The sequence below is a fragment of the Ursus americanus genome, chromosome X, assembly GCF_024610735.1.
Source record: "Ursus americanus isolate L20-20 chromosome X, mUrsAme1.1.p, whole genome shotgun sequence".
In the NCBI taxonomy this organism is placed as follows: domain Eukaryota; kingdom Metazoa; phylum Chordata; class Mammalia; order Carnivora; family Ursidae; genus Ursus; species Ursus americanus.
In genome coordinates, this window is record NC_142164.1 from 34,978,541 (window position 1) to 34,999,205 (window position 20,665).

Consider the following 20,665-nt stretch of genomic DNA (forward strand, 5'->3'; position numbering starts at 1 on the left):
TAATTGTATGGTGCTTTCTCGCCAGGGGCTCAAGTTTAAAGGCCTCAGGCTGTTTTCTGCATGTTTTGGTTGAAAAAAAAAGAAAAGACAACTGTTTTGTTCAGAATCACACAATAGAAGCATGGTGGTTATTTACCACACTCTGTTAATAGTCCTGCTTTGATTCCAACTAGAAGTTGTTCCTCTGCTTTGAAATTAGGGAAGGCACCCTAAAATAATTACCTTGCAGATTGGAGATGATTTTGCTTTTGATTGTGATTCTGTGTTGGGCCAAAACAAGATTGAAAGACAAATTTCCGTGTTTGCTCACTCTGTATCTCTTCACTTTATTTTTGGCAACACTGCAAGGAAATAATGTTAAATTAATCACTGTGTGGTTTTGTGGATTTTTTTTTAACTTGGATGTTTTGGACAGTCTCCCAAAATACAGAGACGCTTGTGCGCTTCCTTTGCATTGCCTTGCTCTTCAAATGGCATTTCTGATGTGGGTTAAAGCCTTTCTTTTAAGTGATATGAGTGAGTCATGGCTAGGCTGGGACAGAAAATAGGAATGTGGATCATGTGCATCTCACCTAAACACCAACTCCTCAGTTTCATAACCGTTTTGGTTGGCCCTGCAGGGCTTGTCAGAGGGCCAACGCAGTAAATAGAAATGAGGACTACCGCAGATCCATAGCTGGTGGGCATTTGTATCTAGCCTTTATAATGTGAGTCTAGGAGTTTACTTCTGGGGAGATGCAGGGGCCGTGGAAGTGCTGAGAAAGCAGGTGGAGGGAGGCATCTTGTCCTTGGAGAAGAGTTGCTGCTGTGTGTGGAGAAGAGCAATCACCTTCGCTACTCCAGGAAGAATGGATGGGCCAGCGATCAGATTGTAAGCTCTGTGAGGGCAGGAACCAGATGTGGTGTGTCTTTTGTATCCTTCCTCCTGTCTAGCATGAGGCTGGTGAAAGTCTGGAATAGCCAGCATGCAATAAGTACTTAATGACTTGGTGGAAAAGAAGTTTTGGTTTTCCTCTGCCCATCTGAGGCTGTGGCAGTTAAATGGGGAGCTTCACAGAGTATCCCTCCCCCCTTATTTTTTAAATTAGAAACCTGCCTTCTGATGATTGCCTTCCCTCCTGGGATGTGGGGCAGTGAGCCTCACTCCTGTGCCCTGATACTGACAGCAGTTTAAAGGTTGCACCCTACAGGTGACGTTGGTTATGTCTTTTGTCATCATCCACCATTCCAGCTCAGAGTGGAAGCAGCAGCTTTTGGGGGCTGTGAGGCTAGAACAGAGCAATCTTTTCCAGACCCAGACCTGAACATTTTCATCCTCTGCAAATTGGCTGACCTCCTGAACACAGCTGCTGGTAGTGAGGTTTCTTTTTGTCCTAATGGAAATGGATTCTGCCACTCATATAAAAGGCAAACACACGGGAGGAGAAGTCATTCCCTTGGAAGGACTGGTTTGGTGAACTGTTGGCCATTGGTGGCAAAATAGAAACGACGTTTTTATTTCTCCCTCCCTCCCCCTCCTGAACATTTCAGAGTGACCAGTGGTTGGACTCTTGGCGGCGCTTACCCTGAACCTGAGTGTTAGGGGAGAGGGAATCTGCCGTTGCGGTTTCTGGAGCTCCTCATAAGCAAGAATTCCCTATCCTGATCAAGGCTTTAAGCCTAAAAGAAAGCAGAAATAGGTATGGACCATCTGTGTGTGTGTGTGTGTGTGTGTGTGTGCGCGCGCGCGCCTGTGTGTGCATGTGAGCTGGTGTGCGTGCAGGGTGGGGCGGGTGTGGACTGGGAGGGGGTGGTGTACTCTCAGGGTCCGGGGCCGCTCAGTGTCTGGGTTTCCCTGCCTTGTAGGATGGGTTTGCAAGTGATTTTGTTTCAATCATACATGCTCCCGTTTCCATTTTTTTGAGAGAGGAAGGGTAGCTTGGTAGTTGTCTTCCCAGTTTAAAGGCACCAAAAGAGATTTCCATGTTATGCTTGTCAGCCTATCAGAAAATGCCAGTCTGACAGTTTACATACAGGAGTCCCAGATGGTCACTGGGAGGAAGGGAAAGGGCAGGCTGCTCGGCCTTTTGGTGCACCCTTCCCCCAGAGAATATGATGAATGGCATTTAAAAAGGGCCTTTGGAAGGTTACTATGGGGTCAAACTGCTCCTTAGAACTATTGGAAACCAGGTAGCAGTAATCATTCAAGAAGTACAAAAAATAAGAGAAGATGACCTTTTTCTATCTACCATACACATCTTCTGGTCATTCCCTGCATGACTAAAGGAAAGGGATCATGTTTCCAGAGAGATTGGAGGCTGTTTAATATCATAGAAATCAGAGCCTGGGAGCCAGGATTCCAGAGTTCTCATCTAAGAACCCAAGGTTGGTTAGGTTGACCTTTACTGTGACTTTTTCTGTGACATCATGCCCATGCTTCCACACTACTAAAGATCCTTAGAGTAAAACTTTCATTACTGAACATTATTGAATTGCAGTACTTCACATGACAGATTCTGTCTAAAGATTTTATGAGCTTCTGATGAATTTGTGTGTACCATACCATGCAGAGAGAGAGAGAGACAGAGAGAGACAGAGGTCACCTACTACTAGTTTCTCAGGTGGGAAAATAGAAGATAAGAAAAGGGGAATCAGTTGTTTAGGTTACCCTGTAAATCCACGATCATGATTAAAATTTGAATCTTGAGGTGTCTTACTACCAATACCCGTTTCACTCAACCCGTATTTCTTCCTTAAGAAGAATTAGTGGTGGTGGTGGAGGGGGAGGGATACGGTAATCGTACCCTTTCTAGGAGACCTTTTTTATTTTTCAATTTCTAAATGCTGTCAGAGGCACACTTCAAATGAAAGAGGGTTTCCCATTTAAGCTTCTCCTAGCCAACAACAGCAGCAAAAAAAAAAAAAAAAAAAAAATCTCAATTACTATTCCTGGATGGCTGAAAGAGAAACTTTGTCAATAGCAGTTATCGCAAGCCCTTCTCTTATTAAGCCAAGGAGAATCCAAATGGACAATACAAAAATGATTTTTTTTTAAAAAGCTATGTTTCAGAGTTTTATGAGATCAGAGAAAATGATTTGCATCAAGCGGGGATCATTTCTACTCAGTGCAAGCCAAGCTCTCTTCACCTCTTATTTATTTTACTTATTATTTGGCATCTTGTAGCTCCCTTCACATGATGACCTGCTTTAGAGATCCTGCCTATGGGGTAAATTCTCCCTACTGGCCTGCCCCAAGTGCTACGGCTGTAAGAGTTGGATTTTTCATTTAAAAAGAATACGGAGAGATGAACCTTCTCAGTAAGGACCTAGGAAAATTGCCCTCTCTAGTCACCCTACCTGACTGCTCCAGGTCTCCCCAGTTCTCTTAGAAGTTTAGTCAAGATTGGATATTTAACCCATGCTAAAAGCAAAAGAGGAAACACTGAGCTCTTATGCCCCCAAGTTCCTCATCATATCAATGTTAGAGCCAGGAGTCACCAACAATTAACCTATTAATTCTAGATTCAATTCTCTCTTTATCTCTGGAGTGGAATCCTCACCCCCAAGTACCCATTTTCTTCCCCTTTAGAGGAATGATTTATCCATCAACTGGGTGTTAAGCTTCCTGTTTCCCCTTCCCAGGTCAAGGGCAGCCCAGGTGCCCAATTTCTCTCTCTCTTCACAAGGCACCACCAGCAATAGAGATGAGAAATTCTGAAGAACAGCCAAGTGGAGGAACCACAGTGTTGCAGCGTCTGCTACAAGAGCAGCTTCGCTATGGCAATCCTAATGAGAATCGCAACCTGCTTGCCATACACCAGCAAGCCACAGGGAATGGCCCTCCTTTCCCCAGTAGCAGTGGGAACCCAGGCCCTCAGAATGATGTGTTGAGTCCCCAGGACCACCACCAACAGCTTGTGGCTCATGCTGCTCGACAAGAACCCCAGGGGCAGGAAATCCAGGCAGAAAACATCATCATGGAGAAGCAGCTTTCCCCTAGAATACAGAATAACGAAGAACTCCCAACCTATGAAGAAGCCAAGGTCCAGTCCCAGTACTTTCGGGGCCAACAGCATGCCAGTGTTGGAGCTGCCTTCTATGTCACTGGAGTCACCAACCAGAAGATGAGGACCGAGGGACGCCCATCGGTTCAGCGGCTCAATCCTGGGAAGATGCACCAGGATGAGGGACTCAGAGACCTTAAGCAAGGACATGTCCGCTCCTTGAGTGAACGACTAATGCAGATGTCACTGGCCACCAGTGGAGTTAAGGCCCATCCACCTGTTACCAGCACTCCCCTCTCCCCACCACAACCCAGTGACCTCTACAAGACTCCCACAAGTTCCAGTGAATTCTACAAGGCCCAGGGGCCACCTCCCAGCCAGCATAGCCTGAAAGGCATGGAACACCGAGGCCCCCCACCAGAGTATCCCTTCAAGGGCATGCCACCCCAGTCTGTAGTGTGCAAGCCCCAAGAGCCAGGGCACTTCTATAGTGAGCATCGTCTGAACCAGCCAGGGAGAACAGAGGGGCAACTGATGAGGTATCAGCATCCCCCTGAGTATGGAGCAGCCAGGTAAGAGAGTTCCCTTTCTGTCATTTCCTGGCCTCATTCCCAACCAGCTTCTGCTGTGTGTTGGGAATCTGAAGGGAAGGAATGGGCAGGTGTTTGGTATAACAAACTCTGCAATGCATGGCTGGCCCCTAGCTTAGTAAATTTCCTGCCAACCTGAATTTCTAGCCTCTTCGGCCATAATTAGTGCTGTATTAACATTCCCTTGACTTTCTAGGTTGAGCATGGCCCCAACTGCCTAGTGGATGAACAGGACCGCAAGTCTTGATTTCTACAGCTACACGCTGTCCTGTCTCCTGGGATTGTGAAGGAAGGGTCAGTGTTCCTCTTCTTGTGAGTTATTAAGCCCTTCCTTGAGGAGCAGAAGTAAATTATCCTGGACTTTAATCTGGAATAGCCTATCACTTTCAGTTACTCCCCTCCACAGAACTCTCATCACTTCTTTTTAGGAAAGAATCATTCTGCAGAATTCCTATGATTCTTTCGGACACTAAACAAACACCTAGATATTACTGCAGGGGGAACTGGATATGTGCAGGTTCAGAATGTCGCTTGCCTTGGACATCCTTACAGTTCATGAACTCTGGACTGCTTCGTCTTTCTTCCGTAGAGTGTTTGTTAGTTGCCTGTCACGTTTTTGAACATCTAAGTTAAACTCACGTCATGTCACATAGAACTTTTGATCAGATGCTAAAATGCAGAAAGAATAATATCCCCACGACTTCTTTACCACGTGTCATTAGTTCAGGAGGACTATTTCATATTGTCCAGTTATTCCTAAATGTACTTTTGTATTATTCAGAGGCCCGTTGTCCCATCGCTGTATCAACCGGACCTTATGATGCCATGGTTCTGTTTTTTGTTCCTATTGTTTCTGTTGGGGCCATGTCTCTCATCAGTAGGAATTCAGCATATGGAGCAGAGGGGAAGGTTTTGACCATGACCAACAACAATGGCAGTTTTATGGGGGACCGTGAAGTTTGAAGTCCCTGGACCTAGGGGGGCCTTTTCCCAGATGAGGCCTGTGATCTCTTTGATGTCTAACTCTTCGCCTCCTGTCTCCTTCTCACTTATCTGGGCAAGAACCGCTTGGCATGAAGTTCATTGGGTGACTCAGGAAAGAAGGCAGTCAGGGGGTGGAGTAGGGTGAAGCTAAGAGAATGCACCTGGCATTTCCTGGTATTTCGTTGTTTTTTTTCCCCCCCTCCAGGTCCTGTTTTATAGCCAGCAGCAATTCACTTTGGGCTCCACCCATAACTTGGCCAGTTGAGGATTTTTTTCCCCTTAACCCAGGTTGATTTCCTAAACTTTTTCAACCTCTTCTGTGCAGCTCCCAAAGGGCAGGAGCCTAAGTTCTGATAAGTGGCTTAGAACAGGATATGGGGTAACGGACAGGGCCCTTCCGGTTTAAATAAGAGCAAGAACCCGATTCCCATCTGCCCAATGAAACGGAAGACCGAGGGAGGGGTTGGTCACTTGGACTGCTTAGCTTAGTGGAAACCCATCCAAGGCAGCAAAATGTCAATGAAGCTGGGGATTTTTGTTTTGCTCTTCCCATCAGCATAGAAGAGTCTGTGGGACTCTGTCCCTTCTGTGGATGGGCTGACGTCTGTTGCCTTGTGGGAGGGGAGTATGTTGGCTGGGGTGTGGAGCAGAATCCAAAGCCCCGCTTAGCACAAGGCCCGCCTTCCCAGGAAAGCTATTTTCAGAACTCATTCACCAGTATTGTTTGCGATCTGAAATGACTCCCACAGTGTTTGAAGCTAGATGGAAAAGCCCTTTGATCTGCCTAAATAAATAATAAGGAGCCCAAAGAGGGATTTTTTTTCTTCCCATACTGATTAAACCACCAGAGAAATTTAGCTGCATATATTTTACAGGAAGATACTTGTAGTTTCCCTTCTCTCCTATGTGATCTGTGGAGCTCTCTCCCTATCCCCAGAAGCAGTAGAGCCCATGCTGATTCCCCTCTCTTGAGAGGAATTTTAATACACAGGTTAGCTCTATAGTTCCCCCCCCCCATGGGAGAGGAACAGGGTACTTGGTAGGCTCCGTGAATAATCAAACCTCAAACGGTCCTCATCGGGAGATGGTCTGTGTGAAGTCTGGGTCTGCATCAGACAAATTCTGGCAATAAGATTGCTTCAGGGCCTGGGGTGAGGGAGTGGCACCTATTGACAAATTACTGGCAAGGGGAGGTAGTTGAACCACTTTCCAGAAATGGGCTGCTTTTAGGTGACAATTTTTCCTCCTTTATTTCCTTGAACCGACTTGCTAGACACTGTGAGTACCTTTCCAAGTAACTGCTGTTAGCACCAATTAGACGGCGAAATTCTTAGTTCTTAATCCATAAATTACAGGTCAAGATGCACAGCAAGGTCTTTGAACAAATTGCTCTTCAGAAAACCTTTGTTTGCTTTTAGGGGTGCAGTGAAAGGCTAGAGATTGGCTATTAGAATTAACAAAATGTTATAAACAATTTTTTTATTACTTCATCTTCCCTATGCCCTCCTCCCCACTTGAAAAATAAATATCCCAAATGGCCAGAACTCCAGATGGGAAACAAGGCCAAGCCATCTGAAGAATTAAAAAATGTCTTCATCTTTGTCTTTCTAAGTGCTGAGCCTTTTCTGCATCTGGGGTTTACACATTTATCAACTGCTTTTAAAAATTAAAACCTTTCTGTTTGTAAAGCAGCCACCTCCTTTCAGTTGTTGAAATTATGCCCAGTTCTGAGGTTTCTTGAAATCCTTGTTTAGTGGAATCTAAGGGTGACCTAACTCTGTAGTTCAGAGCAGAGCTGGTTGTGCAAGAGAAACAATCAAGAATTTGCAGCCCTCTCCAGGATTCACAGATACACCGTCACAGAGCCGGGGAAAGGCAGTTTCTGTGGGGAGAATAAATTGGGTTCCAGGCTGTTGGTGGCACCTGCTCTGGTGAGAGTGTACATGTGTGGGTTTGCACACGTGTGGGCCAGGAGTGTGGTGTGTGGGTGTGTGGGGAAGGGATGGGGGTGTATGACTGAGGAGGGCTGGGGCTCCCAGTGAGGTGGCAGGATGGAAGGCACTGTGTCAGCTCGATGGACAGGCTTTTGCTTTCCCTTTGTGTCCTCACAAGCCATCTTGGGGAGGGAGTTCCCCTGGCTTTGGGGAAAGATGCTGATTTTGGTCATTGGTTTCTGCCCTGCATGTATGCCGTGTCCTCCCCTTGTCCAAGGAGCCCCAGGGGCCCAGGTTGTCTTGGGAAGGAGCTGGATGAAGGGAGGGAAGGGGCAGGGAGGCAGGTCAGGGCTTCACGGGATCATGTGATTCTATTGTCCGCTGGCAACTTGTTGTTCCTGGTTAATATGTCAGCGGGAAGCGATTCACACTGCTGTGCAGTGGAAGCACTTGGGGAGTGTGCCGCTTGCCCAGCTGCCACCTGTATTATTACTGGCCTTAATATTACTCTTATTATTTCATCTTGAATATACTTTTGCTTCCTCTGACATCCGCAAGCCACCCCCCCCCCCTGCGCCCCACCTTTTCCCCATCTCTGTCATGCCTCAGTCCCCTCCTCTCAGGGGGAACTTTACAGGAGTGTTAATACAGTCCTGCTTTTTTTGTGGTGGGTGGATGCTGGAGCCCAGATGGAGTTCGTTGGCTGGAGGGCTTTCTCTCCTTTTGTGACTGCCCAAGCCTTGCTTCATGTTTGCAAACCTGCCAGCGAGGGACTGCCTTGGTTTTCCCAACATCATGGTGTGCTGAAGTCTGCTTCCTTTTCCAGCCTGGGGAGTCCGAGAGGGGCAGCTACCTTGTCTCCATTATCTCTAAGTAGAGCCCAGAGTCATGGCCAGAGCCACTGCTGTCCTGGGCGTATCTGACTCGAGAGACCTCTTTCCAGAGACATTGTGGTCTCCTCCTTCCGGAGGCCCCTGGGAGGCCGTGTACTGTCTAGGGCATTGAAGGGCCTTTCAGCCTCCAGGCAGGAGGGAGGCCAGTGGCCGGTCTGTTTGAGAGAGAGGCCTGGACTGCTGATGGGGCCCAGAGGAGCTGGGGGGAGGAAGCCCATTTCAGAACTGGGCGTTCAGTCTTTAAAAAGAGAACACCTCCCAGGTCCGGGGTTTTCAAATCCTGGCAAGAAGGATGAAGATTAATTTGGTCGTTTTTCCCTTAAATTTTGAGAGCTGGATTGGAGAACATGAAATTTAAGCCTCTCTCTCCTGCCCAGGAGATCCAAAAGCCCTAACAAATCCCAGAACATAATATTTTAACTCTAGGGATATATAAAAATTATAATAGCTCTTACTCAAAGAGGAAGGAGAGCAGAGTCCATTTTACCCCTAAGGAAACTGAAGATCCACAGTACAGAAAATGCGGAAAGACTCTTCCCCAAACGAATTAGTAAATAGCTCCCAGGCTTTTGATTGGATGAGTGTTTTGAGCATTTCCTAAGAAAGGTAATATACGGTAGCAACTTTGCAGGTATAATAATGGGTACCATGTAAATTCTTCTGTCCACAAATAGGTCGCAATCCCTCTTCAGTATTCAGCAATTATTGATAGTGCCGTATGTATGGAATTGGAAGAACGCCAGTACTACGGAGGCATCGATGGGGCTGAGGTACAGAGCCCAGGGCTTGAGCAGATTTGAGGGCTCTGGCAAGCATCTGGGTTATTGGGTATCCATTAGCAAGTGTTTGGAATGACTTTGCAGCCATAAAAAAGCCCTGACAGTGAGGATCTCTTGTAGGAATAGATACGTGAACAGTAATGATGACGGAAATGTGGGAGGGATGTGCTTTAGCATCTGGAATGCCAGTTAAAAGTTAATTGCTCCTAGTGATTTGTCCCAGTTCCACCATGAATTTTATGCAATTTAGTGCAAAGATTAAATGGATATCCCATAAGTAAAATCCCTAACAAGGTCAAGCTATCTCACTGGGAGGTAGATAAGAGACTCTTTGTAATTCCTGTCGAGCTCAAAAATGAGAAGAGCCCAGTATTTTTGTAATTCATTTATGACCTCAGGAACAAAACAGGCTCATGCAGATTAAGTAACATGAGCAAGGTTACACAGCCAGTAGGCAGTAGAAAAGGTCTCCAAATTCTGTTGGGATCCAAATCCCATGCTCTTAGCCATCTGTCTTCCCTGGATGGAGAAATATCAACTGTAGGACAAGCATCCACAGGATGTGGGAGTATATGAGGTTAGTTGGGCATGGGCTGGGGGATGAACAGGCTTTTTGTCTTCAGTGTATACTTACAGATATTCTTGCTGGTAGTGAAGATGGTGGAAGTGATCTGTTTACATACTGTCCTTTTTTCCCTTAATGGCTAACAGTCTGGTAGTAGGTGCAAAAATGGGAGAGCAACATTGAACAATGTATCGAAGTTCTCTTTCTGGAACTTTCTATAAGAAATCGATCGGGGGTCTGAATATCATTGCGTGGAAGTCAATGTATTACGGTAGTGGAAGGAGCAGAAAAAGGGAATTTGGACATAGAGGTTCTAGCCTGGCACTACCAATAAGTCTCTCTAATATTTGACGGATTGCTTCTTCTCTCTTGGGCTTCAGTTTCCCTGTCTGTCCAGTGACAGAGTGGATTAAATTATTTCTTGAAGACTTTTCCAGTCCTTACATTTTGTGATTCAGTTCATCAAAAATAGTATGACAGTGTTGCCTGTAATCCCCTCCAAATCTTGGTATCATTGCTGCTTATAAGCCTCATTCAATTATTAACTGTAATTGACAATAATTATTTGGTGTGTCTAATGTAATAAGGATCTACACACCCTCAAGTAATTTTTTGTGAAAATATGAATTATGAAAGAGAGTTGCCAATAGGGAGAAGAGGACTGATTTTGACTGCAGTTTGCCATTTCCTTGTGGGCAAGTGGAACACATTTTCTGAATTTGACTCTTTACATGTGCTGACTACATATAGGATGTCAGCAAAGGTTTCGTTTAAAATAATGATGCAAAAATTACCTTCTGGAGGACTCATTTAAAATGCTTACATTTGAGCAACAAGAGCACAGGTGTACGTCACTTAGATTTTCACCAAATGACCCTGGAGGTCCCCTGGTTCCGCCCTCTATGGGATCACACCTCTGTCAGGCGCTCATAGGTCAGGCCTGGAAAGGGCCACAGAGCTCTTTGCAGAGATTCCCGAGTCTGACCCTACCTGCTGCTCGTTTTGCAAGTCTCTTCGAGGGTGGGGGGCACCAGAAGCCCCCTCATCTCACTTTCTCATGCCCTTCTCCCCTAGTGCCATGGGAGAAAGCTTAACCTGAGCGTGTAAACCATGTTTTCCAGGCCGGCGCAGGACATCTCATTGCCACTGTCGGCCCGGAGCTCACGACCTCACAGTCCTACTTCTTCCCTCACGTCTGGGGGTTCCTTGTCCTTGCTGCAGTCTCCGCCAGCCACAAGATTGTCTCCTGCTCAACACCCCTTGGTCCCAAACCAAGGAGACCACTCAGCTCACCTGCCTAGGCCTCAGCAGCATTTCCTCCCGACCCCGGCTCACCAGAGCGATCATTACCGGCTTCCTCAGCCCGGCCTGAGTCAGCCGCAGCAGCAGCACCACAACCACCACCACCAGCAGCAGCCGGGAGAAGCCTATTCAGCTATGCCTCGGGCTCAGCAGTCCTCCGCTTCCTATCAGCCAATGCCAGCGGACCCGTTTGCCATTGTTTCCAGAGCCCAGCAGATGGTTGAGATCCTGTCAGATGAGAACCGGAACTTGCGGCAGGAATTGGAAGGATGCTACGAGAAGGTGGCGAGACTGCAGAAGGTGAGGCCTCTGTTTTGGGGTAGCAGAGTCTTCTTTCAGTCTTACATATTTCACAGCGATGTAAGTCTCCACTCAGTGCCTGCGTGACTTACGTGCGGGTCTTTTGGATTCTCGAATCTGAAGGTTAGGTGTGGATCAAACTTTGGAAAAAGCCTTCTGCCTGCCTTTCTAGGAGGAGTCACATTTTACATTTATGTGGGGAGAAAAGAACATATTTGTCCAGTTTTCCCAGCTACCATAGCCCTAATGAAAACTTAATTGATTGTTTTCAGATTCCAGAAGGCCGAGAAACTTCTTCCTAAGGTCAAGAACACTGACAATGCCTGTATAGGTGAAGGTTCTGCCAGCCTAAAGACCTTTTGTCTTGATGATATTGTCCTGAATAACTGAATTTGGATCTTAAATGTAAAACCACAATTCCCACAAAAAGCTCACCGCTGAAGTTAGATCCTGCCCTGCCTTGTTCTGAAAGGGCTTAGAACACTTTTCCAAGTGGGAGTTCTCATAGTAACTCTTTTTCAACACCTCTTCCTTTGCCTCCTTTTTGCTTTGTTTTTTCCCTGCAGCTCACATTCAACATCTGCTGTCTTTCTGGGGTGTGTGTGGGGGGCAGGAGGGGCTTAGCACCACAGCTGGGTGACAGGTGACAGCCCTAGGCTGAGGAAGTAGAAATAGGAGTGGATGTCCCACCGAGTTCACATTCTTCCCTGGGCCCCTCCTGTCTCCTCCAGCTGGGACTTTAGCTCTTGAGTGCCCTGAGTTAGGAACCTTAGCTCTTGGCTTCCAGTGGCTATGGGTGAATAGGGTTATACCTTTGGCAGCCTCTTTGCAGCTTTTGTCATTGTGGAGCTCATGTGGTTTGATCTCCCGACAATGTGAACTGTTCGGGGAGGTGAGGGTGAAGGTGTGGGAGATAGGGGACATTGCCCGGTTTTGTTCAGCAACTCTGTCCTTAGGAGACACGCGGGAGTGGAAATTTCAGGGGCCTGAATGAAACTGAGAATTTGTAAACACCAGATCTGGGTCCTAAAGTAGAGGAGGGCTTACTGTCAGCTGAGTCTTCTTATGTAACAAAAATACCCCCCTCACCGTGTTCCAAAATCTGGATGGGGTTTGTGAGAACTGTTTCTCACTGCCTTTGCCCCCAATTTTCTATTTTCTGTCTCCTCTTGTTTAACTATACACCCCCCCCCCCAATCACATCGATGCAACAAATTAATCCTACTCACGCACTAAAAGCAGACTGGCCCAGTTTGGCTGATTGGGTTTAACTGTTGACACCCCTCCCCAAACTCTCTATTCAGGGTGGCCTCAGCCCCATCTTTGATGCAGTAATTGGGAAGTTGGGTGACAGGGAAGAGGAGCAGAATAGTATTCGTGGCGTAATTAAGTGCCAATGCTGCGGTGGAGTAGAGGCCTAAGTGGGGGAGAAGAGGAAAAGGGAAGTGGGAAGAGTATGGTAGATAGCAGCTGGTGCTAGAAAAAACACGAAGGCCCGAGACTCATGAGGGGAATAACAAGACAGAAACCCACCACCACCTCCCTCTTCCTTGCCCCCATCATCCCCCAACCAAACCAGTAAGTCTGCCCTTCTGTGACTTCTTTTCCTGGAAGGTCCTGTTGTACAACTTGCCCATTTGGGGGGTACATTATCTACACGGGGGGGGGAGAGAAAAATGGGTACCGGATCTCGAAATAGTACTCTGAACAACATGAGTAAAGGGCCTGCCTTCCAGGTGTGGCATTCTGTGGGGAACTGGAAAGCCTTGCCCTCTAAAGGCTGCCCAGTGCAGACTAAATACCAAGGCTACTCTTTCAAATGGAAATGTTTATTTTCTGTGCCCCGCACTTGAATTTCATGCAAAAGCTTTATCAGGCCTAGGCCTTGCAGATCTTGTCTCTAAATGCCATTCACCACCAGTTTTCACCTTCTGTGCTGCTATCTTGGTGCCATCTGCAAGGAGAAAAACACTCTGGAGTCTGCTCTTTTCTGTGGTGTAAGCCTCATTTGTTTGTAGGCAGTCCTGCCTCGGGCATAATTTTGGAGCTGGGGCAGGTGGCATCTGAGTTGTTTGATAACCCCAGTCTCCCACTGGGGGCCTGATATTTCTCCCCATGAAGTACCCTGAGCTTTGTTAAGGAGGATAGTGGGAAACTGAGAAGGAATGCAGAATGGTTGCAGGAGTCAGATTTAATTTGCAAATTGCTTAATAGGCCGCAGGGTTTATTTATCTTATACAAATTATATGTAAATATCTCTGTGGTTATTTCATGTGCAATGAAGCTGTACTGGTTACAGAAATACTCTGGAGTCTGATTTCTTAGTTTCTTCCAGATTCGGGCTGATTTGGGGCAAGACCCTTTCTCTTTGAGATTTTGTGTATATGGTTTTTTTTCCCCCCATTTTACAAGATTTGTAGTGGTGTCATAAAACATAACTCTGATCGTGAATTTCTGTTCGAAAATCTGTACTGGTTTCCCACTGACTAGGGATAAAGTCCAAATACCTGGCATTAAAGCCCTTTTATGATCTGATTCCAGTCTGTCTTTACAGCCAGATCTCACCAGCTTCCCTCTGTGTACCCCACAGTGTCCAGCCAAATGAGACTACTGGTCATTCTGGGAATGCATTTGCTCACTCAGAATAGAATACCCTTCCCCTCACCTCTGCTCATTGAAATCTGACCTAGCTTTTAGGATCTAACCCAAAATGCCACCTCCTGCCTGAAATTGGTCTCCTCTCCCCTCACCTGAACCAGGAATAAACTTTTCCTCCCCTGCACTTTTGTAGCACTTACTTCTACTGTTCTGAATAAGGCATCCTTCTCTTGATTCTTTTATTTGATTAGATTGAAAGCTCCTTGAAGGGAAACAATAATGTCCTCATTCATACTTACATACCCCACGGATATTTTAAAGAGCTCCGCAAATATTTGGTCCAGTTAACTGAACTACTGCGTAAGGCTGAGACTTAGAGTTTTTAGGGTTCACCTCTGCCGCTAACTTGATCTCGGAAAGGTCCATTTCACTTGTCTCTCTGCTAAGATGGGGAGAGGTGTCCTTGTGAAGGTGGATAGCAGGGCAAATAGAAATCGACATGTGAAAGCCCTTTGGACACCGTGAAATAATGTTCTCTACATACTATACACATTATTTAATAGTATTTTCAAAATTAAGAAAATTCTTACCCAGAAATGACATTTATAACTGTACTTATGAAAATTTATTTTCTCCTACCACCTTCTCTGAAGGCAGAAACTGTTTTTTTTTTTTTTTAATCTGAGGGAATCTCATGACCCTGTGACTTAGTTGCTGAGCTGAAGGTTGACTTTAGAAATCCTTCTGGCGGACGCCTGGGTGGCTTAGTCGATTAAGCGTCCGACTCTTGGTTTCGGCTCAGGTCGTGATCTCAGGGTTCTGGGATTGAGCCCCATGTAGGGCTCCATGCTCAGTGCAGAGTCTCCTTGAGATTTACTCTCCCTCTCCCTCTGCCCCTCCCCTGACCCTGAGAATGCACCCTAGATTTCTCTCTCAAATAAATAAATAAATAAATAAGTCTTTTTTTTTTTTTTTCCAAGAAATCCTTCTGGGAAACTTTTTTTATCTGACTGTGTTATGCTGGCCTCCTAGCCACCTGTAAAGCCCTGGGAGAAGCTGTCATTAAGGATTTGCATATATGCTTCCAGACCATCTATCCCATTAAGCTCCTACCATCCCCACTATCTTTCCTTTTTTTCTTTTTAATCAGGTGGAGACAGAAATCCAGCGTGTCTCAGAGGCGTATGAGAACCTTGTAAAATCATCTTCCAAAAGAGAGGCCCTGGAGAAAGCCATGAGAAACAAGCTTGAGGGTGAAATTCGAAGGATGCATGACTTCAACAGGGATCTGAGAGGTGAGGGACTCACTTCTGAAGCATTGGCCAAGATGGCGAAGGGAAGGGCTGAGGAGTATACATTGAGGCTCTCAAGGCTTGTCCAGCCCACTAGTATGACCAATAAATTGCAGGACGTAGACCAGGCTAAGTTTTGGGGACTGCAACAGAACTTGGTCCCAAGCTTGCTTCATCAAAGTGGGATGAGCTGATGTGTTAATTAGACAGTATCCTCCCGGGACTCCTGGACCCACCTGGCCTGCCCCCAGTCCATGCTGCCTCTCTCCTTTTTAGATTTTGCAGAGGTCTGTCTTTTGGCTGTACAAGCTTGAAATAGTGATGCCCTCCATTGTTTCTGGGACTGCCTCCTTTTATTTTTACCTTAGTACGATAATACTGGAAGATGGTGAGAAATGACCACCTTCAACACCTTCAAAACTGATGACCTTGGGGATGTTACTTTCTGTCTTTGGATTTAGGTTGTCTTACTGATAAAATGAGACAACTGAACTAGACACTACCCAGGGTCCCCTTCTAGCTTTGATGTTACATGATTTTAAAGACTTCATAGTAACTTTGATGCTCTTTTTCCTGGCAAATGAAAGATGTCATATATCCCGGGATAGATTCCTTCATCGGAATTGAGAATTCTGCACTTAGGTTTTGTCAGGGAGGGGTGAAAGTGTTAAGTGCTCACCTCCTCCTTCCCAGTCATGGTTTAGTTTTGTTTGGGGCTCCACATTCATAAATCTGCATCTATGTCACCTATTCCTGAGTAACAAGAAGAAGCAGGGTTGTTTTGCCCAAGATCAGTATTTAGAGGGTGAACACCATGTGCTTGGAAGTTTGTGTATCAGGCCCTGTTGATTGTCTCTGAATTCCACAGAGCGTCTAGAGACTGCCAACAAGCAGCTTGCGGAGAAGGAATATGAGGGATCAGAGGATACTAGAAAAACCATCTCTCAGCTCTTTGCAAAAAGTAAGTCTGAAAGCTCCGGCAGCAAGTATTGTGTGGTTGGGAGCCAGAGGTATAAAAAGGTTACACAGTTCTGCTTATCCTTCTAGAACAGCCAGGACAGAGCGAATGCCATCTAGGGATTCTTTTTCCTGTTCAAGCATGAAGTTGGGATTCTTCTTCTTTTTTCCTTCTAGGCCAAGAAGGCTGCTTGCCACATTTAGTCACATCAACATGGCTCCTTCTGCCTTAAACCAGAGAAGCCCCTCGAAATCCCTGCTTTTGTCACGGCTAGCTGAAAAGGACCTTAGTGAACATGGGTTCTCTTAATGTTGGAGGGATTTATTGTTGAAGGCTCCATGGGCTGGCTGTGGTAGAGATGGGATTAATATGCGGGATCAATGATTAGCGTTTGGAATAGCTAATCTGCACCTGCGGCTCCCTTAGTTAAACACCCTGTGTTATATGATGTCATTCCACGCTGGCCGAGGGCAAGGGGAGCTAGAGGAGGACCACTGCTCTGGCCCAAGCCACTGACTCTGGTCAGGGAGTTGGAGGATGTGGGGGAGGGCAGAACTATGTCTTCCTCATAATAGTGTTTCCTTTGTCTGGAAATACTCCGAGGACCGTGACAATGGACTAATCCTCTTCTTTATCGGTCCCTAATAGGCTCCACCCAGCTAGACAATGCCTCATTCTTTCCAATTGCCACAATAAAACCGGCAATAAAAACTCTGCAGTGGATTGAGCCCATGGGGGGAAACAGATGAACTACCCTCACTTCTACAGATGCCCCTAATTGGTGTCGCCTACCCCCAGCCTCCCTCCCTGCGGCTCCCAGCTGGAGTAGCGCACGGTGGAGACTTGTAAGGTCCCATCTTTGCTGAGCCTCCACATGACCCTTTCACGTCATTCCATGCAGCTTCCAGTTCCTTTGATCTTCACTTACAATATCCCCCTCCCTCCCTGGGTTGCTCTGTTGTGCGCTGGCCTCAGAAGTGGGGCTTTTTTTTCTTCCTCATTTCCCTGAGCCTCCTGTTCCTTTGTCAGTATGTCTCAGAGGAAGAATGCAGTTTTTCCGGTGTCATCAGTACCTGGGGTAAATTGTTGTGGAGTTGCTTTTGTGGGGTCACGGTGACCCTGGATGCTGGTTCCCTGGTGGAGAAGGTGGTGGCGTCCCAGGACAAAACAAAACAAAACAAAAGAGAAAATGTATGGATTCTTGCCCCAGATATTCTGGTTCAGACTCCTCCTCCCTGTGTGGCGATGGTGTTTCAGGGGTCCTCGGAGCTCTGCTACTGGTTTATAAAATGTGGGAACTTAGTAGATAAAAACTGTATTAACAGCGGGGGGGAAAGGCTGTCACATGGTTCTAGGAGGGAAAAATGGACTCCACTTAGCAAGCAGAGAAGAGAGCATGACTTGTGGCCTCTTAGTTCTTTTTGCCTCTGGACATCGACAGGGTACTGCATGGTTGGAACTGTGGCAAGAGGCAAGAAAGCCCTCTTGAAAAGCCTCCCTGGGGAATGTGCTCCACTTACCCTCGAGAGGCCAAACCAACGCAACCCTGGGAGAAGGCAGTCTGGTTAGAAGGAGTTTAGAACAGCCTGGCCTTAAGTATGGGCTCCACTATGTACTCATTCACTAATTGTGAGACCTTGTACAAGTTACTCAAGCCCTCTGGGTTTCTGTCTTTTCATATACAAAATGGAGAAGAGAGTAACACTTTTCCTTGCAGGGGAGTCCTTCTGAGGACTAAGTCAGTACAATACTTGGTAGGCAATAAGTATTCAACAGATGCTCATTTCTTTCCAAGGTACAGCTGAATAGATATGTAACATCAGAGTGGGAAGGAAGGCGAGGCTGCCCTATTAAAGTTCTTCTTACAAACTTAGGAATCATGGTCTCCAGAGGAAGGGCACTCTACCTCCAAATGAGAATCAAAACTGCTCCTTTGAGTTGCTGGTATGAGGTCTGTCCTAGTTAAAAGGGGAGGGATGTAGAAAGGTGGAGGGGATGACTACACATGTCTTGGTCTTCTGCACCTACAATGCAATCCTGGACTTATTTCAGTTGGAAAATGTTAGTAAAGAGTGGGATTTGGAGTTTTATACATTCTGTGAAATACCATTTTTAGATTGATTTAATATGCTGTCATGAGATAATAGGGAAAACTCTGGGGGGCTCAGTGGCTCTTTTGCTAATACAAGACCACTTGAGGAAATAAAATTGAAGAGACAAGCCTACCTGTTCTTCTGATGTGTGTGTATTCTTTGCATCGTGCTTTTCATCACATTCTTTACATCTCTTTTCACCTGGCTTCTGCACAACAACCATTGTTAAGTGACTTTTCTGAATTTACATAGGAAGTTGGTGGTAGAGCCCGTGGGAGAGTCCAGATCTTGCGTATGCTGGTTTTTCTAGCTGTGTGTTAGACAATGTTTAGGAATGGGTATGACTGTCAGCTTTGCTCAGGTAAGGTTTTGAGTCAGCTCCAGAATGGCAGTAATGATAATTCATGTCTTGATAGATAAGGAAAGCCAGAGGGAGAAGGAGAAGCTGGAGGCCGAGCTGGCCACTGCCCGTTCTACCAATGAGGACCAACGACGACACATTGAAATCCGAGACCAGGCCCTGAGTAATGCCCAGGCCAAGGTGGTCAAGCTGGAAGAAGAGGTATGTGTAGGTTCCTTAAGTAGCGTATGAGCCTGAGGTGGGGAAGAGCAGGGAAATCAAGGGATCAGGGGCACTGGGGACTCAATCCCCCAATAAGAAGGTACCATCTGCTACTTCTTTTTTTTTCCTAAGGATTTATTTATTTATTTGAGACCACATGTGAGAGAGAACACAAGCAGAGGGAGGGGCAGAGGGAGAGAGAGAATCCCAAGCAGGCTCCCCGCGAAGCATGCAGCCTGACTCTGGGATCCATCTCACAGCCCGAGCCAAAATCATGACTCGAACACTTAACTGACTGAGCCACCCAGGCGCCCCGCCATCTGCTACTTCTAGTTATAGCTGTGCTGATGTGAGTGGACTTTGATTTCTTTTCTCTTCTCTGCAAGTTCCTTCCTTTGGCTCCAAAATAGAAAATCTCCAAGGTCAAGGAGCAATTTCCATTTGCTCATTCATATAATAAACTAACCACCCCCCTTCACGTTCTCACTATGGACCTAGCCCTGCCTTAAACCTGTGATAGATCTATACTTTTTAATTCCTGCCCTTATAGGGCTTTAAGGCTTTTTTTTTTTAAGAAGGGCTAAAAGATGATTCCCGATATTTTAAAGTACTCCAAGGATCTTAACATCAAAATGGTTCTTGTCTCCACATACTCAATGGGAAGTTGGTCCCCTTAGGTAAAAAACAAAAATAACATTAAGATAAATGAATTTTGGTGGCTATGCCCCTTGTCCTAGGATTTATTTTGCAGATTGGTTTTGAAATAGAAGCAGTCTTGAACAGGATGGGACCCAGGGACAGTTTACAGTTTGTGGCAGGCCAGGAGCTGTGCCCTGGCTCTTCCTGGCTAGGTTGTGGAATGTAGGTACGTGGTGGGGTGAAATTTTCAGTTGCTTTGTGTGCAAGGATGGAGTTTTTCTTTGACAAATACAGGGGCCCCCAAACTACTAAGCATATGATAAATATGTATCTGATTAGGCTTGATGTAGATGTTACTTGATTGCAACACTGAGCTGTGTTCATGTGAAATAGAGGGAATATTGCTGCTGGCCTGTCATTAATTAATCTTGCATGTCAGTTGTCATTGTATTGAAGTACTACTAACTCGTCGATGTTTTGTACTTCAGGGAATGGGTGTGTTCCAGCAAAAACTGAAGCCAAAGTGTAACTTGGTGAAGAAAATTTCACATCTCACTAACTGTTCCAAAATTTGAATTGTTTTAAGAGAAAAAATAGCCTCCACTGCAACAAATTAGAAGCTTTATAAACTTGGGACCAAAAAAAAAACAAAAACAAAAACTAAGTGTTTAGTGACCAAGCCCTCAGCATTGTGGCTCTTTTACGTATGAGCTGTCTTTCCTACCTTCATTCATTGCCTGCTTCTTCTTCCTCAGTAAGAATGATTCTAGTTCCTAGAGATCTCCTGACTTACAGATACGCTTTGCTTTTTGGGGTGGGGATTAAAATGCTTGTTGGAGGGGCACCTGGGTGGCTCAGTCGGTTAAGTGTCTGACTCCTGATTTCGGCTCAGGTCATGATCTCAGGGGTTGTGAGATGGAGCTCTGTGTGGGCTCAGTGCTCAGCAGGGAGTCTGCTTGAGATTCACTCCATCTCCCTCTCCCTCTGCCCCTCCCCCTGCTTGCTCTCTCTCAAACAAATAAATCTTTAAAAAAAAATGCTTGTGGGTTGTGGGTTCATACATTTCCAGAAGGTAATGTCACCTAACCTATGATGTCCTTGACCTGATTTGCTTAATCATTAAACTTCAGGTTGCATAAAATCCGGCTAATGTCCTGCTTCATCAGCTGTCTACATCAGAAATACTGCTAGGG

General features: G+C 46.0%; 1 protein-coding gene across 4 annotated transcripts in view; it reads left to right on the forward strand.

Annotated features, from left to right (window-relative positions):
* AMOT (angiomotin) overlaps positions 1-20,665 on the forward strand; it is a 61,746-nt gene that overhangs the window by 13,233 nt on the left and 27,848 nt on the right. For 2 of the 4 annotated variants that reach the window (XM_045776536.2, XM_087859976.1), the window contains exons 3-8: positions 1,531-1,679; positions 3,622-4,555; positions 10,850-11,330; positions 15,079-15,223; positions 16,089-16,181; positions 18,688-18,833. In XM_045776536.2, the coding sequence (XP_045632492.2) occupies positions 3,684-4,555; positions 10,850-11,330; positions 15,079-15,223; positions 16,089-16,181; positions 18,688-18,833 (1,737 nt within the window). In that variant the 5' untranslated portion in view covers positions 1,531-1,679; positions 3,622-3,683. Of the gene's footprint in view, positions 1-1,530; positions 1,680-3,621; positions 4,556-7,347; positions 7,489-10,849; positions 11,331-15,078; positions 15,224-16,088; positions 16,182-18,687; positions 18,834-20,665 lie in introns of those variants that run through there. The other 2 variants (XM_045776537.2, XM_045776538.2) reach the window with 2 other exon arrangements.